The sequence below is a fragment of the Agelaius tricolor genome, unplaced genomic scaffold, assembly GCF_023055355.1.
Source record: "Agelaius tricolor isolate 1412-34295 unplaced genomic scaffold, bAgeTri1.0.p SCAF_148, whole genome shotgun sequence".
NCBI lineage: Eukaryota > Metazoa > Chordata > Aves > Passeriformes > Icteridae > Agelaius > Agelaius tricolor.
In genome coordinates, this window is record NW_027269408.1 from 99,354 (window position 1) to 115,469 (window position 16,116).

At 63.9% G+C, this 16,116-nt stretch overlaps 2 protein-coding genes across 2 annotated transcripts in view; one reads left to right on the plus strand and one right to left on the minus strand.

Moving 5' to 3' along the window:
- Positions 1–354: 354 nt before the first annotated feature.
- WDR45 (WD repeat domain 45) lies at positions 355–8,390 on the plus strand (the record flags this gene model as incomplete). Its single annotated transcript, XM_071420546.1, is given in 11 exon segments — positions 355–511; positions 1,080–1,093; positions 1,398–1,480; positions 2,496–2,590; positions 3,974–4,053; positions 4,591–4,771; positions 5,132–5,159; positions 6,051–6,087; positions 6,089–6,153; positions 6,237–6,379; positions 8,220–8,390. Coding segments are annotated over 11 exon segments (993 nt in total), but the record flags the coding sequence as incomplete, so codon positions are not given.
- The window catches only part of LOC139586880 (histone deacetylase 6-like), a gene marked incomplete at its 5' end in the record, with an annotated part of 32,174 nt that continues 24,446 nt past the window's right edge, over positions 8,389–16,116 (minus strand). Inside the window, 5 exons of the mRNA XM_071420547.1 lie at positions 8,389–8,724; positions 10,554–10,682; positions 12,534–12,689; positions 14,252–14,496; positions 15,004–15,178. Of these exons, the coding sequence (XP_071276648.1) occupies positions 8,653–8,724; positions 10,554–10,682; positions 12,534–12,689; positions 14,252–14,496; positions 15,004–15,178 (777 nt within the window). The remainder of the gene's footprint in view (positions 8,725–10,553; positions 10,683–12,533; positions 12,690–14,251; positions 14,497–15,003; positions 15,179–16,116) is intronic.

The window sequence follows — 16,116 nt, forward strand, 5'->3', positions numbered from 1 at the left end:
AGAGAAGGAGCCAGGGGAGAAATTTTGGGGCATTTTGGGGTCCCCCAGGGCTGGGAGGGGGGTGTGGGGGTTTTTGGGGGGGCTCCTCAGCCTGGGGGGGTTTGGGTGGTCCTTGAATTGAGGAGGGGCTTTTGGGGGTGTTGGGAGAGGGGCAGCTGGGGCTGTTTTGGGGTGCCCCAGGGAAGGGGTCGCTTTTGGTGGGGGATCCCTGAATTTGGGGCTGTCCCCAACATTTGGGGCTGGGAGGGTCCCTGGGGCTGGGGGTGCCCCTCGGTTTGGGGGGGGGGGTTGCTGGGGTTGGGGGTGTCCCTGCCCTCGGGGGTGTCCCCCCCGCTGTGGGGGTGTCCCCCCTGACTGTGGGGTGCCCCCCTGACTGTGGGGGTGCCCCCGGTGTTTTGGGGTGCAGATGCAGAGCAGGTGGGCAGCGTGGGGCTGGTGGAGATGCTGCACCGCTCCAACCTGCTGGCCATCGTGGGGGGGGGCAGCCACCCCAAGTTCCCCGACGCCTCAGGTGAGCCCCGAAACCGGGGGGGGTCCCCAAATTCACTGAGGGATCCCCAAAACCCGGGGGGTGCCCAAAACTGGGATCCTCCCCACACCCCCCGGAGGGGTCCCAGCATCGGCGTGTGCCCAATGTGGGGGTGTCCCAATGTGGGGGTGTCCCCCGTCCCCAGTGTGGGGGTGTCCCCAATGTGGGGGTGTCCCAATGTGGGGGTGTCCCAGTGTGGGGGTGTCCCTGACCCCAGTGTGGGGGTGTCCCAACGTGGGGGTGTCCCTGTCCCCAATGTGGGGGTGTCCCCGATGTGGGGGGTGGTCCCAGTGTGGGGGTGTCCCAGTGTGGGGGTGTCCCAATGTGGGGGTGTCCCTGTCCCCAATGTGGGGGGTGTCCCAATGTGGGGGGTGTCCCCGTCCCCAGTGTGGGGGTGTCCCCAGTGTGGGGGTGTCCCTGTCCCCAGTGTGGGGGTGTCCCCTGACCCCAATACCGGGGTGTCCCCATGTGGGGGTGTCCCCAGTATCGGGGTGTCCCTGTCCCCAGTGGGGGGGTGTCCCCATGTCTGTCTGTCTGTCTGTCTGTGCAGTGCTGATTTGGGATGATGCCCGTGAGGGGAAGGACAAGCTGGTGCTGTCCCCATGTCTGTCAGTCTGTGTGTCCCCATTTCTGTCTGTCCCCATGCCTGTCCACGTCCCCATGTCTGTCTGTCTGTCTGTCTGTGCAGTGCTGATCTGGGACGATACCTGGGAGGGGAAGGACAAGCTGCTGCTGTCCCCATGTCTGTCCCCATGTCTGTCTGTCCCCATGTCTGTCCATGTCCCCATGTCTGTCTGTCTGTCCCCATGTCTGTCCACATCCCCATGTCTGTCTGTCTGTCTGTCTGTCACAGTGCTGATCTGGGGACGATGCCCGTGAGGGCAAGGACAAGCTGGTGCTGGAGTTCAGCTTCCCCAAGCCCGTGCTGGCCGTGCGCATGCGGCACGACAGGTACTGGGGATACTGGGGATACTGGGAATACTGGGGGGACTGGGGAAACTGGGGATACTGGGGATACTGGGGAAACTGGGGGGACTGGGGGGACTGGGGGGACTGGGAATACTGGGGAAACTGGGAATACTGGGGAGACTGGGGGGACTGGGAATACTGGGGGCACTGGGAATACTGGGGGCACTGGGAATGGGGAAACTGGGAAAGTGGGGGGACTGGGAATGGGAATGGGACTGGGAACTGGAAACTGGGGGGACTGGGAATGGGGACTGGGAATGGGGACTGGGAAATGGGGGGATTGGGGGAACTGGGGGGGCTGGGAACTGGGGGAACTGGGAACTAGGAATGGGGAATGGGGACTGGGAACTGGGAGGACTGGGAGGGACAGAGGACTGGGGGCACTGGGAGCCCTGAGAGCATTGCAGTGGCACTGGGAGCACTGGGAGCACTGGGGTGGCACTGGGAGCACTGGGGTGGCACTAGGGTGGCACTGGGGTGGCACTGGGGTTGAACTGGGAGCACTGGTTGAACTGGTGTCCCTGTCCCAGGCTGGTGGTGGCCCTGCAGAGCCGCCTGTACATGTTCTGTACTGGGAGCACTGGGGTGGCACAGGGGACACTGGGGGCACTGAGGTAGCGCTGGGAGCACTGGGGTGGCACCGGGGTGGCACTGGGGTGGCACAGGGGACACTGGGGTCACTAGGGTGGCACTGGGGCAGCACTGGGAGCACTGGGGTGGCACTGGGATGGCACAGGGGGCACTGGGGTGGCACTGGGAGCACTGGGATGGCACAGGGGGCACTGGGAGCACTGGGATGGCACAGGGGGCACTGGGGTGGCACTGGGAGCACTGGGGTGGCACTGGTTGAACTGGGGTGGCACTGGGAGCACTGGGATGGCACAGGGGGCACTGGGAGCACTGGGATGGCACAGGGGGCACTGGGGTGGCACTGGGGTGGCACTGGGGACACTGGGGTGGCACTGGGGTGGCACTGGTGTCCCTGTCCCTGTCCCAGGCTGGTGGTGGCCCTGCAGAGCCGTCTCTACGTGTTCTCCTTCCCCCACCGGCCCACCAAGCTCTTTGAGTTCGACACCCGCGACAACCCCAAAGGTAGGGGCACCCCAAAAACCACGGGGGCACCCTAAAATACACGGGGGGACCCCAAAAACCCGGGGGGACCCCAAAAACCCGGGGGGACACCAAAAACCACGGGGGGACCCCAAAAACCCGGGGGGACACCAAAAACCCGGGGGGACACCAAAAACTATGGGGGGGACCCCAGAAACCGCAAGGGGACCCCAAAAACTGCAGGAGGAAACCACAAAAAATGCAATGGGACCCCAAAAACTGTGGAGGGACCCCATAGACCGCAGAGGGACCCCAAAAACAGGGGAAGCCTGAACGGGGGGTGCCCGAAAACTGGGGGATCCCAAACTGGGGGATCCCAAACTGGGGGGATCCCAAACTGGGGGATCCCAAACTGGGGGAGACCCCAAAATCTGCAGGGACAGGTATGGGGGTGGTAAGGACAGAGCCCCCCCTGTTCTTTGTACCTGGGGATGGTTTGGGAGGACCCCAAAACCACACCACGGGACACCCCAAAATTGGGGAATGGCCCCAAAACCCCGGAGAGACCCCAAAATCTCGGGGGGTTTGGGTTTGGGGGGACTCTGGTGTTCAGGACAAACTTCCCCCCATTCCCTTTATTGGGGGTTGGGGGGACCCCAAAGCACAGGAGGGACCCCAAAATCCCCACAGGGGGAGCCCCAAACTTCCCCCAGGGACTCCCCAAAGCTCAGGGAGGGACCCCAGTGAATGGGGGGGAGCCTGGAACTCTGGGGGGACCCCAAAACCTGGGGGGAACCCCAAAACCCGGAGGGGAAACCTGAAACTCTGGAGGACCCCAATATCCAGGGGGGGACCCCACTGTGCTGGGGGGGATTTTGGGGTCCCCAATGTCCTGGGGGGATTTTGGGGTCCCTGATGTCCTGGGGGGGTTTTGGGGTCCCCAGTGTCCAGAGATTTTTAGGGTCCCCAATGTCCTGAAGGGTTTGGGGATCAGGGACACCCCAATATCTGGGGGAATTTTGGGGTCCACAGTGTCCAGGGGTTTTTGGGGGTCCCCGCTGTTCTGGGTGTTTTTTGGGGACCCCAATGTCCTGGGGGGTTTGGGGATCAGGGACACCCCAATGTCTGGGGAAATTTTGGGGTCCCCACTGTCCAGGGGTTTTTGGGGTCCCCAATGTCCAGGGGGATTTTGGGGTCCCCAATGTCCTGAAGGGTGTTTTCGGGGTCCCACTGCCCGGGTGTTTTTGGGGTGTCCCCAATGTCCTGGGTGGTTTTGGGGTCCCCAATGTCCAGGGGGTGAGTTTGGGGTCCCCAATGTCCCGGGGTGTTTTTGGGGTCCCACTGCCCGGGTATTTTTTGGGGTGTCCCCAGTGTCCAGGGGTGTTTTTGGGGTCCCACTGCCCGGGTGTTTTTGGGGTCCCTCAGGGATCGTGGATCTGTGTCCCAGCGTGGAGCGGGCCCTGCTCGTGTTCCCGGGACACAAATGCGGGAGCCTGCAGCTGGTGGTGAGCTGGGAACTGGGAGGGACTGGGGGGACTGGGAGGGACTGGGAGGGACTGGGAGGGACTGGGGGGACTGGGAGAGACTGGAGGGAACTGGGGAAATTGGGGAAACTGGGAGGGACTGGGAGGGACTGGGAGGGGACTGGGGAAACTGGGAGGGACTGGGGGGGACTGGGGGGGAACTGGGAGGGACTGGGAGCACTGGGAGGGACTGGGAGCACTGGGGGAACTGGGAGGGATTGGGGGACCTGGGGAAACTGGGGAGCCCTGGTGGGTCCCTCACCCCCATCCCCCCAGGACCTGGGCTGCACTAGGGGAGCACTGGGGAGCACTGGGGCTGTACTGGGGAGCACTGGGGGATACTGGGGAGCACTGGGGCCGTACTGGGGAATACTGGGCCATACTGGGGAGCAGTGGGGCGGTACTGGTGTGCACTGGGGCTGTACTGGTGCACACTGGGGCCGTACTGGTGCACACTGGGGCCGTACTGGTGCGCACTGGGGCCGTACTGGTCCCACCCCGGTGTCCCCTCGTGCGCAGGACCTGGGCTCGGCCAAGCCGGGCACGTCCTCGGCGCCGGTGACGATCAACGCGCACCAGAGCGAGGTTGGCTGCGCTGCCCTGAGCCCCCCGGGCAGCCTGGTGGCCTCGGCCTCGCGCCGGGGGACCCTGATCCGCCTCTTCTGCACCCAGAGCCGCGCCCGCCTGCTGGAGCTGCGCCGCGGGCACCGACCCCGCCACGCTCTACTGGTGCCATGGGGGGGGACTGGGAGGGACTGGGAGAACTGGGGAAACTGGGAGGGACTGGGGACAATGGGGCTGGCACCGACCCTGCCACGCTCTACTGGTGCCACTGGGGGGGACTGGGGACAATGGGGCTGGCACCGACCCCGCCACGCTCTACTGGTGCCATGGGGGGGACTGGGAGGGACTGGGAGAACTGGGGAAACTGGGAGGGACTGGGCACAGTGGGGGCACTGGGCAGGGATGGAGCTGCGCCGCGGCACCGACCCCGCCACGCTCTACTGGTGCCACTGGGAGCACTGGGAGGGACTGGGGACATTGGGGGTACTGGGCAGAGCTGGCACCGACCCCGCCACCCTCTACTGGTGCCACTGGGGGCACTGGGAGGGACTGGGGACAATGGGGCTAGAGCTGGGACCAACCTCTCCATGCCCTACTGGTGGGACTGGGAGCACTGGGAGGGACTGGGGGGGGCTGGGACTGACCCCGCCACACTCTACTGGTGCCACTGGGGGCACTGGGGAGGGACTGGGGACAGTGGGGGGCACTGGGCAGGGCTGGCACCGACCCCGCCACGCTCTACTGGTGGGACTGGGACGGACTGGGAGGGACTGGGGGGGCTGGGACTGACCCTGCCACGCTCTACTGGTGCCACTGGGAGCACTGGGAGGGACTGGGGACAATGGGGCTGGAGCCGGGACCAACCCTGCCATGCTCTACTGGTGCCACTGGGGGCACTGGGGGCGCTGGGAGGGACTGGGGACAATGCAGGGCTGGGACCGACCCCACCACGCTCTACTGGTGCCACTGGGAGCACTGGGAGGGACTGGGAGCACTGGGGACACTGGAAGGGGCTGGAGCTGGGACCAACCTCTCCAGGCTCTCCTGGTGCCACTGGGGGCGCTGGGAAGCTCAGGTGTGTCCCAGGCTGCAGACCCTGCCCCTCTGGACTGGTGGCACTGGAAGGGACTGGAGGAGGATCTGGGGGACCCCCAGCCAGGTTTTGGGGTGTCCTCCCAGTCCTGCTGGGGTTTTGGGGTGCCTCCCGATCCTGATGGGATTTTGTGGATTGTTTGGGGGTGTCTCCCTAATCCTGACGGGGTTTTAGGGGGTTTTGGGGAGTCCCCGCATCCCTGCTGGGGTTTTGGGATGCGCCCCCAATCCTGACGGGATTTTGGGGTGCCCCCGATTCCTGACGGGGTTTTAGGGGGGTTTTGGGCTGCCCCCCATCCCTGACTGAGTTTCGGGGTCCCCAGCCTGGCCTTCAGCCCCGACTGCTCGTTCCTGTGCGCGGGCCAGTGACAAAGGCACCGGGCACGTCTTCGCCCTGCGGGACACGCGGCTCAACCGGCGCTCGGCGTGAGTGGGGGGACGGGGGGGTCCCCGAACCCCCTGCGCCCCCCGAGCCCCCCTGAGCCCTGTCCCGTGCCCTCCCTGGCCAGGCTGGCGCGGGTGGGCAAGGTGGGCCCGGTGCTGGGCCCCTACGTGGAGTCCCAGTGGTCCCTGGCGAGTTTCACCATCCCGGCCGAGGCCCCCGGCGTGTGCGCCTTCGGCAGGGCCGGCCGCAGCCCCAGCTCTGTCATTGGTGAGTCCAGAGCGTCCCAAAACACCCCTGAACAGCTCAGAAACTGCCCAGAAACTACCCCAGAAACTGCCCAGAAACTGCCCAAAAACAGCCCCAGAAACTGCCCCAGAAACAGCCCAGAAACAGCCCAAAAACAGCCCCAGAAACTGCCCAAAAACAGCCCAAAACCATCCCAAAAACAGCCCCAGCTCTGTCATCGGTGAGTGCCCAGAGCATCCCAAAGAACACCTCTAAACAGCCCAGAAACTGCCCAGAAACTGCCCCAGAAACTGCCCAGAAACTGCCCAAAAACAGCCCCAGAAACTGCCCAGAAACTGCCCCAAACCAGCCCAAAAACAGCCCCAGCTCCGTCATCGGTGAGTGCCCAGAGCATCCCAAAGAACACCTCTAAACAGCCCAGAAACTGCCCAGAAACTGCCCCAAACCAGCCCAAAAACAGCCCAGCTCCGTCATCGGTGAGTGCCCAGAGCGTTCCAAAACCACCCCTGAACAGCCCAGAAACTGCCCAGAAACAGCCCAGAAACTGCCCCAGAAACTGCCCAGAAACACCCCCAAAACAGCCCAGAAACTGCCCCAAACCATCCCAAAAACAGCCCCAGCTGTCATGGGTGAGTGCCCAGAGCATCCCAAAGAACACCCCTAAACAGCCCAGAAACACCCCAAAACCAGCCCCAGAAACATCCCAAATAACACCCCAAAACCTGCCTAAAAACTGCCCAGAAACACCCCAAAAACAGCCCCAGCTCTGTCATCATTGAGTGCCAAAACAGCCCAGAAACATCCCAAAAAAGACCCCAGAAACACCCCAAAACAGCCCCAAAACCACCCCAAAAACACTGAGGGACCCCAAATAACACTGAAACACCCCAGAATAACCCAAATACCCTGAGGGACCCCTAAATAACCCCGAGGGACCCCAAAACAGCCCCCGTGGACTCCCAGACCCTTTGGGGTTCTGCCTTTGGGAGAGGGGGGCAGCCTCAACTCCATCATTGGGGAATTGCCCCCAAAACAGCGCCTGGGACCCCCAAACCCCCCCTGGCTCTCCCAGGACCCCCCAGGCATCACCAAAACCCTCTGGGACCCCCCGGGACCCCCTCCCCACACCCCTAAACCCCCCCAGGACCCCCCCCCACACCCCTAAACCCCACCGGGGCCCCTCCCTGCACCCCTAAATCCCCCAGGGACCCCCTAAATCCCCCTTAAACCCCTCCAGGGCCCCTTCCTGTGCCCCTAAACCATCCCAGGGCTCCCCCAACCCCCCCAGGGTCTCCCTAAGCCCCCCCATTGCCCCCTCCCTGCACCCCTAAACCCACCTAAATCCCCCCATAACCCCTCCAGGGCCCCTCCCTGCCCCCCTAAACCCCCTCAGGGTCCCCCTAAACCCACCCGGGGCCCCTCCCTTTGGCCCTAAACCCCTGCAGGGCCCCTCCCTGCACCCCAAAATCCCCCTAAACTCCCCCAGGGACCCCCTAAATCCCCCCTAAACCCCTCCAGGGCCCCTTCCTGTGCCCCTAAACCCCCTCAGGGTCCCCCTAAATGCTCCCGGGGCCCCTCTCTGCACCCCAAAATCCCCATAAACTCCCCCAGGGACCCCCTAAATCCCCCCTAAACCCCTCCAGGGCCCCTTCCTGTGCCCCTAAACCCCCCCAGGGCTCCCCAAATCCCACCCAGGACTCCCCAAACCCCACCCAGGGCCCCTCCCCATACTCCTAAAGCCCCCTGGGGACCCCCTAAAACCCCCTGGGCCCCCTCCCTTTGGCCCCAACCCCCCCCAGGGCCCCTCCCCGCACCCCAAATCCCCCCCTGAGCCCTGCCCTGACCCCCCCGTGCCCCCCAGCCGTGTGTGTGGACGGCACCTTCCACAAGTACGTGTTCAGCCCCGACGGCAACTGCAACCGCGAGGCCTTCGACGTCTTCCTGGACATCTGCGACGACGACGACTTCTGACCCCCCCCTCCCCAGGACCCCCCCAGACCCGGGCACCCCCAAAACCTCTCAGCCCCCCGAACCTGGCCCGTCTCTTTATTGGTGTCTCGGCGTAACAAAGGGGATTTATAAAACCTCCAAAAGGGGGGGGGGGGGATACAAAACCGGGGTCCCCCCGCGTGCCCCGGGACCCCCCCGCGGCTTGGGGGGGGTGTCCCCCCCCGCCCCTCCCCCCGGCCCCGGGCCCGGCCCAGCCTTTGGCCCAGGGGGGGTTTGGGGGTGCTGGTGATGGGGGGGGCATGGCACGGGTGTAGCCCTTTAAGAGAGGGGGGGGGGTGGGAGGGTCAGAGGGAGGAGGAGGGGGGGTCAGTGCCGAACTTGAGGCGGTAGATGAAGGTCTTGGTGGGGAGCAGCCCCTGGGGGACAGAGGGGTCAGACACGGGACCCCCCCGCGCTCCCCTGTGGTTCTTTCCAACCTTATCCCCCCCCCCCCCCCCCCCCCCCCGCATTCACCAATGGTGCAGTCCGGGGTGCGACTGCCCCCCCTCCCCCCGTACCGTGATGGTTCATCCCAACTTCAACCCAGCGTTCCCCCTTCCCCATCGCCACAATGGTTCATCCCAACCCTGCTCCCCCCACCCATTCCCGCAGTGGTTCAGCCCAGCCCCACCCCCCGCAGTTTAATGGTTCCCCCCCCCCCCCATTCCCGATGGTTCATTCCCGTGTCCCCCCATTCCCCGATGGTTCATTCCCGTGTCCCCCCCCATTTCCCGATGGTTCATTCCCGTGTCCCCCCCCCCCCCATTCCCGATGGTTCATTCCCGTGTCCCCCCCCATTCCCGTGTCCCCCCATTCCCCGATGGTTCATTCCCGAAGCCCCCCCAGACCCCCAAACTCATGGGGGGGCTCAGGGACCCCTCAGAGCCCCCCCGGGATCCCCCAGCCCTGCGGGTGGGTGACAGAGACCCCCCCCCCCCAAAACCCCCCCCGAGCCCTCAGACCCACGGGACCCCTGTGCCCCCCCCGTGCCCCCCAAAAACCCCCACAGCCCCTGAGTGACAGAGGCCCCCAAAAACCCCGGACCCCCCCCAGACCCCATTTGCCCCCCGTGCCCACCGGCTGGGCGACAGAGCCCCCGCAGGGGTAGCACCAGGCCCCCGCCATGCCCTGTGACCCCCCCAGACCCATGTTTGCCCCATTTTTGCCCATTTTTGCCCCATTTTTCCCCATTTTTTCCCGTTTTTGCCCCATTTTTTCCCATTTTTGCCCATTTCCCCCCATTTTTGCCCCGTTTTTCCCCATTTTTTTTCCCCATTTTTGCCCATTTCCCCCCATTTTTGCCCCGTTTTTCCCCTTTTTTTTCCCCATTTTTGCCCCGTTTTTCCCCATTTTCCCCCGTTTTTGCCCCAGACCCACTGGGTGGGTGACGCAGCCCCCGCAGGGGTAGCACCAGGCCCCCGCCATGCCCTGTGACACCCCCAGACCCATTTTTGCCCCGTTTTTTCCCATTTTTTGCCCATTTTTTCCCATTTTTCCCCGTTTTTGCCCCAGACCCACCGGGTGGGTGACGTAGCCCCCGCAGGGGTAGCACCAGGCCCCTGTGACCCCCCCCATGCCCCCAGACCCATTTTTGCCCCACTTTTCCCCATTTTTTTCCCATTTTTGCCCATTTTCCCCCATTTTTCCCCGTTTTTGCCCCATTTTCCCCCATTTTTGCCCCGGTTTTGCCCCGTTTTCCCCCGTTTCTGCCCCAGACCCACCGGGTGGGTGACGTAGCCCCCGCAGGGGTAGCACCAGGCCCCCCCCATGCCCTGTGACACCCCCAGACCCATTTTTCCCCATTTTTTCCCCATTTTTTCCCCGTTTTTGCCCATTTTCCCCCGTTTTTGCCCCAGACCCACCGGGTGGGTGCCGTAGCCCCCGCAGGGGTAGCACCAGGCCCCCCCCCATGCCCCCAGACCCATTTTTGCCCCGTTTTTGCCCATTTTTGCCCATTTTTTCCCATTTTTGCCCCATTTTCCCCCGTTTTTCCCCATTTTTGCCCCGTTTTTGCCCCATACCCACCGGGTGGGTGACGTAGCCCCCGCAGGGGTAGCACCAGGCCCCCCTCATGCCCTGTGACCCCCCCAGACCCATTTTTGCCCTGGTTTTCCCCATTTTTTCCCCATTTTTTCCCATTTTTCCCATTTTTGCCCCATTTTCCCCCGTTTTTGCCCTTTTTTCCCCGTTTTTGCCCCATACCCACCGGGTGGGTGACGTAGCCCCCGCAGGGGTAGCACCAGGCCCCCAGGTCGCGCAGGCTCAGCACCAGCGGGTGCCCCTGGGCCCCCCCGTGGGTCAGCATGTGCCCCCCCACATAGCGCCCGCACAGCACCTGGGACACGGGGCAGGGGGGGGTTAGGGGTGGGGGGGGTTTGGGGACTTGGGGGGATTGGGGGTGTTTGGGGTGTGGGGGGGGTTTGGGGGTGTGGGGGGGTTTGGGGACTTGGGGGGGATTGGGGGTGTGAGGGGATTTAGGGATTTGGGGAGAGATTTGGGGGTGCGGAGGGATTTGGGGGTGTGGGGGGGGGTTTGGGGGTGTGAGGGGATTTAGGGGTGCAGGGAAGGGTTGGGGTGCAGGGGACAGTAGTGGGATGCAGAGGGAGATTCAGGGGTGTAGGGGGATTTGGGGATTTGGGGGTGATTTAGGGGTGTGGGGATTTAGGGGTGCAGGGAATATTTGGGGTGCAGGGGGGAGTTTAAGGGTGTGAGAGGATTTGGGGGTGTGGGGGGATTTAGGGGTGTGGGGGGATTTGGGGGTGCAGGGAAGGTTTGGGGTGTGGGGGGGGGGGGGGTTTAGGGGTGTGAGGGGATTTGGAGATGTGAGGGGATTTAGGGATTTGTGGAGAGATTTGGAGATGTGAGGGGATTTAGGGATTTGTGGAGAGATTTGGGGGTGTGAGGGGATTTAGGGGTGTGGGGAGGGATTTAGGGATTTGGGGAGAGATTTGGGGTGCGGGAGGGAGTTTAGGGGTGTGAGGGGATTTAGGGGTGCAGGGAAGGTTTGGGGTGCAGGGGGGAGTTTAGGGGTGTGAGGGGATTTGGGGGTGTGGGGGGATTTAGGGATTTGGGGAGAGATTTGGGGGTGTGGAGGGATTTGGGGACTTGGGGGATTTGGGGGGATTTGGGAGTGTGAGGGGATTTGGGGGTGCAGGGAAGGTTTGGGGTGCAGGGAAGTTTAGGGGTGTGGTGGGATTTGGGGATTTGGGGGGATTTAGGGGTGCAGGGAAGGTTTGGGGTGCAGGGGGGAGTTTAGGGGTGTGAGGAGATTTAGGGGTGTGAGAGGATTTAGGGGTGTGGGGGGAATTAGGGATTTGGGGAGACATTTAGGGGTGTGAGGGGATTTAGGGATGTGAGGGGATTTAGGGACTTGGGGGTGTGAGGGGATTTAGGGATTTGGGGAGAGATTTAGGGGTGTGGGGAGATTTGGAGGTGTGAGGGGATTTAGGGGTGTGAAGGGATTTGTGGGTGCAGGGAAGGTTTGGGGTGCAGGGGACAGTAGTGGGATGCAGAGGGAGATTTGGGGGTGTGGGTGAATTTGGGGATTTGGGGGTGATTTAGGGGTGTGGGGGGGGATTTGGGGGCAATTTAGGGTTTTGGGGGGGATTTTGGGGTTCAGGGCACAGTTCTGGGGTCCGGGAGGGGGTTTGGGGTACAGGGGAACAGTTGTGGGGTGCAGGGAGGGATTCAGGGGTGCAGGGAGGGATTCAGGGGTGCAGGGGGTGTTTTTGGGGGTGCAGGGGGTGTTTCTGGGCAGGAGGGGTTTTGCAGTGCAGGGCTGTTTCTAGGGGTGTTCTGGGGCAGTTTTTGGGGGTTCAGGGGCAATTTTTGGGGTCCCAGGGGCAGTTTCTGGGGTCCTGGGGCAGCTTTTGGGGTTCAGGTGCAGTTTTGGGGTTTCAGGGGCCGTTTTTGGGGCCGTTTCTGGGTTTCAGGGGGCGTTTTTGGGGCAGTTTTGAGGTCCCGGGGCAGTTTCTGGGATCCCGGGGGTGTCATTGTCCTGACCTGGTGGCAGCTCAGGCACAGCCAGTTCTGGGGTTCAGGGCTGGTTTTGGGGTTCAGGGGGTGTTTTTGGGGCGGTTTTTGGGCTCTCTCACCTGGTGGCAGCTCAGGCACAGCCAGTTCTGGGGTTCAGGGCTGGTTTTGGGGTTCAGGGGGTGTTTTTGGGGCGGTTTTTGGGCTCTCTCACCTGGTGGCAGCTCAGGCACAGCCAATTCTCGCGGCGGCTCCCGCAGACCCCGCACGGGGGGGGCAGGAGCGTCCCCAGGGCCCCCCCCGCGGGGGGCGGGGCCACGGCGCCCAGGTGGGGGCAGCCCCGGAGCGGCGTCACCGCGAACAGCGCCCCCTGCGGGCCGCGACACCGAGGGGTCAGCGGGTCCCGAAACGCCAAATCAGCCCCAAATCCACCCCAAATCCAGACCCAAAACCGCCCCCAAACCCCCAAATCCACCCCAAATCCAGACACAAATCCAGCCCTAAATACTCATCCCCAACCCCCAAATCCAGACCCAAATCCAGACACAAATCCAGCCCTAAATCCTCATCCCCAACCCCCAAATCCAGACCCAAAACCAGCCCCAAATCCAGACCCAAATCCAGACCCAAAACCGCCCCCAAATTCTCATCCCCAACCCCCAAATCCGCCCCCAAACCACTCCCTCAAATCCCCCCCTCAAATCCAGCCCCAAATCCTCATCTCCAACCCCCAAATCCAGACCCAAAACCTTCCCCAAAACCCAACCCCAAATCCAGCCCCAAATCAGACCCAACCCCCCCCCAAATCCACCCCCAAATCTGCCCCCGAACCCCAACCCCCAAATCCACCCCCAAATCTGCCCCCGAACCCCAACCCCCAAATCCAGCCCCAAATCCCCCCTCAAATGCCCCCTCAAATCCACTCCCAAATTCTCATCCCCAAATTCTCATCCCCAAATCCAGCCCCAAATCCTCAGCCCCAAACCCAAATCCTCCCCCAAGTCCAGCCCCAAACCCAGCCCTAAATCCTCATTCCTAAATCCTCATCCCCAACCCCCCCCCTCTAATCCACCCCCAAACCCCCCCTCAAATGCATCCCCAAATCCTCAGCCCCAAACCCAAATCCTCCCCCAAATGCAGCCCCAAACCCAGCCCTAAACCCTTATCTCCAAACACAAATCCCCAAACCCAAATACTCCCCCAAATCCAGCCCCAAATCCTCAGCCCCAAACCCAAATCCTCAGCCCCCAAACCCAGCCCTAAATCCTCATCCCCAAATCCCCCCCGCCAAATCCTCAACCCCCAAATCCAATCCTAAATCCTCCCCCAAATCCTCATCCCCAAACCCAACCCCAAATCCACCTAATCCAAACCCAAACCCCCTGCACAAACCTCCCCCAAACCCCTTCCCTGAGCCCCCTCCCCAAAATACCCCCCAAAAACTCCCCCAAATTCGCCCCAAACCTCGATCCCCCTCGAACCCCTCCCTACAAACCCCCCCCAAACCCCGCCAGACCCCTCCCCAAATCTCAACCCCCCCAGACCCCCCCCAGCCCCCTCCCCAAACCCCCAAACCCCCAAACCTCAATCCTGACCAACCTCCTCCCCAAACCCCCCCAAATCTCTCCTCAAACCCCAAATTCCCTCAAACCCCTCTCCCAGACCCTCCCCTAAACCCCAAACCCCCCCAGACCCTCCCCTAAACCCCAAACCCCCCCAGACCCCTGCCCCAAACCTCTCCCCCAACTCCCTGAGCCCCCCAACCCCCAAACACCCCCAGACCCCGCCCCAAACCCCCCAACCCCCTCCCCAATCCCCCCCAAATCCCTCCCCAGACCCCTCCCCAAACCCCCCAAACCCCTCCAGCCCCTCCCCAAACCCCCCAGGCCCCGCCCCAACCCTTCCAAACCCCTCCCCCAGCCCCGCCCCCACCTCCTCCAGCTCCTCCTCCTCCTCCCAGCAGGGCGCGGCCGCGGCCTCTGCGATGGGGGCGGGGTCTGGCGGAGACTCCGCCCCCAGCCCCGCCTTGGCCCCGCCCCCGGGGCCGTCCTCGATCTGCAGCGCCCCCAAGCGGCGAATGGCGGCGTCCAGGGGGGGCGAGCCCGTGACGTCATGGGCGGCCGCGGTGACGTCATCGCCGCCCTCCCCCTCCTTGGGGACCTCCGGGGGGGGCTCAACTGGGGGGGGGAGGGGTCGGTTGGGGGATTTGGGGGGTCCCGAAGGGTCCCGGTGGGGTTCTGGGGGAGGGGGCTCAGGGCAGCGTTGGGGGGCACAGGGGGGGTTTGGGGGGCTCGGGGGGAGCCCAGGGGTCCCGGGGCAGGGTTTGGGGGTTCCAGGGTCATTATGGGGAGGGGTCTCCCCGCGGGGCAGGGTTTGGGGTATTTGGGGCGGGGTTTGGGGTATTTGGGGAGGGGTTTGGGTTGTTTGGGGAGGGGTCTCCCCACGGGGCAGGGTTTGGGGGTCCCGGGGCGGGGTTTGGGGGTCCCGGGGCGGGGTTTGGGGTATTTGGGGCGGGGTTTGGGGTATTTGGGGCGGGGTCTGGGGTATTTGGGGCGGGATCTCACCGCGGGGCGGGGTTTGGGGTGTTTGGGGCGGGGTTTGGGGTATTTGGGGCGGGGTCTCACCGCGGGGCGGGGTTTGGGGTATTTGGGGCGGGGTTTGGGGTGTTTGGGGCGGGGTCTCACCGCGGGGCAGGCGCAGGCAGCTCCAGCTGCCCCTCTGCGCTCGCAGGGTCCGGCCCAGGGCCCTCAGAGCCGAGGGCTGGGGGGTCCCGGGGGGGGGCAGCGTGGGGGGGTCCCCGAGCAGGACCCCCAGGCACTGCCCCACCCCCTCTGCTGTCACCGCCAGGTTGTACCCGCCCTGAGAGACCCCCAGAGACCCCCAGGTTAGAGTAGAGACCCCCAGAGAGCCCCAGTTAGAGACCCCCAGGTCAGAGACCCCCAGAGACCCCCAAGGTTAGAGTAGAGACCCCCAGAGAGCCCCAGTTAGAGACCCCCAGAGACCCCCAGTTAGAGACCCCCAGGTTAGAGACCCCCAGAGACCCCCGGGACAGAGACCCCCAGAGACCCCCAGGTTAGAGACCCTTGGGGTGAGACCCCCAGAGACCCCTGGGCTGTGACCCTCACTCAGAGACCCCCCATAGTCAGAGACCCCCAGTCAGAGACCCCTGGGGTGAGAGACCCCCGGGCAGAGACCCCCAGGGTGAGAGACCCTCACTCAGAGACCCCCCAGAGTCAGAGACCCCTGGTTAGAGACCCCCAGGGTGAAAGACCCTCAGACAGAGACCCCCAGAGACAGAGACCCCCAGTCAGAGACCCTTGGGGTGAAACCCCCCAGGTCAGAGACCACCAGAGACCTCCAAGGACAGAGACCCCCAGGGTGAGAGACCCTTGTGGTGAGACCCCCCCAGAGTCAGAGACCCCTGGTTAGAGACCCCCAGAGACCCCCAAGGACAGAGACCCCCGGGACAGACCCCCAGACACAGAGACCCCCAGGGTGAGAGACCCCCAGAGACCCCAGGTCAGAGACCCTCAGGGTGAGAGACCCTCACTCAGAGACACCCCAGAGTCAGAGACCCCCACAGGTCAGAGACCCCTGGGCTGAGACCCTCCCAGGTCAGAGACCCCCAGAGACCCCCACAGGTCAGAGACCCCCGGGCACAGACCCCCAAGGACAGAGACCCCCAGACACAGAGACCCCCGGTTAGAGACCCCCAGAGACCCCCGGGGTGAGAGATCCCCACCCCCCAGTGCCCCCCCCGCCCCAGGACCCCCATCCCCCCCAAGCAGCCCCCCCAG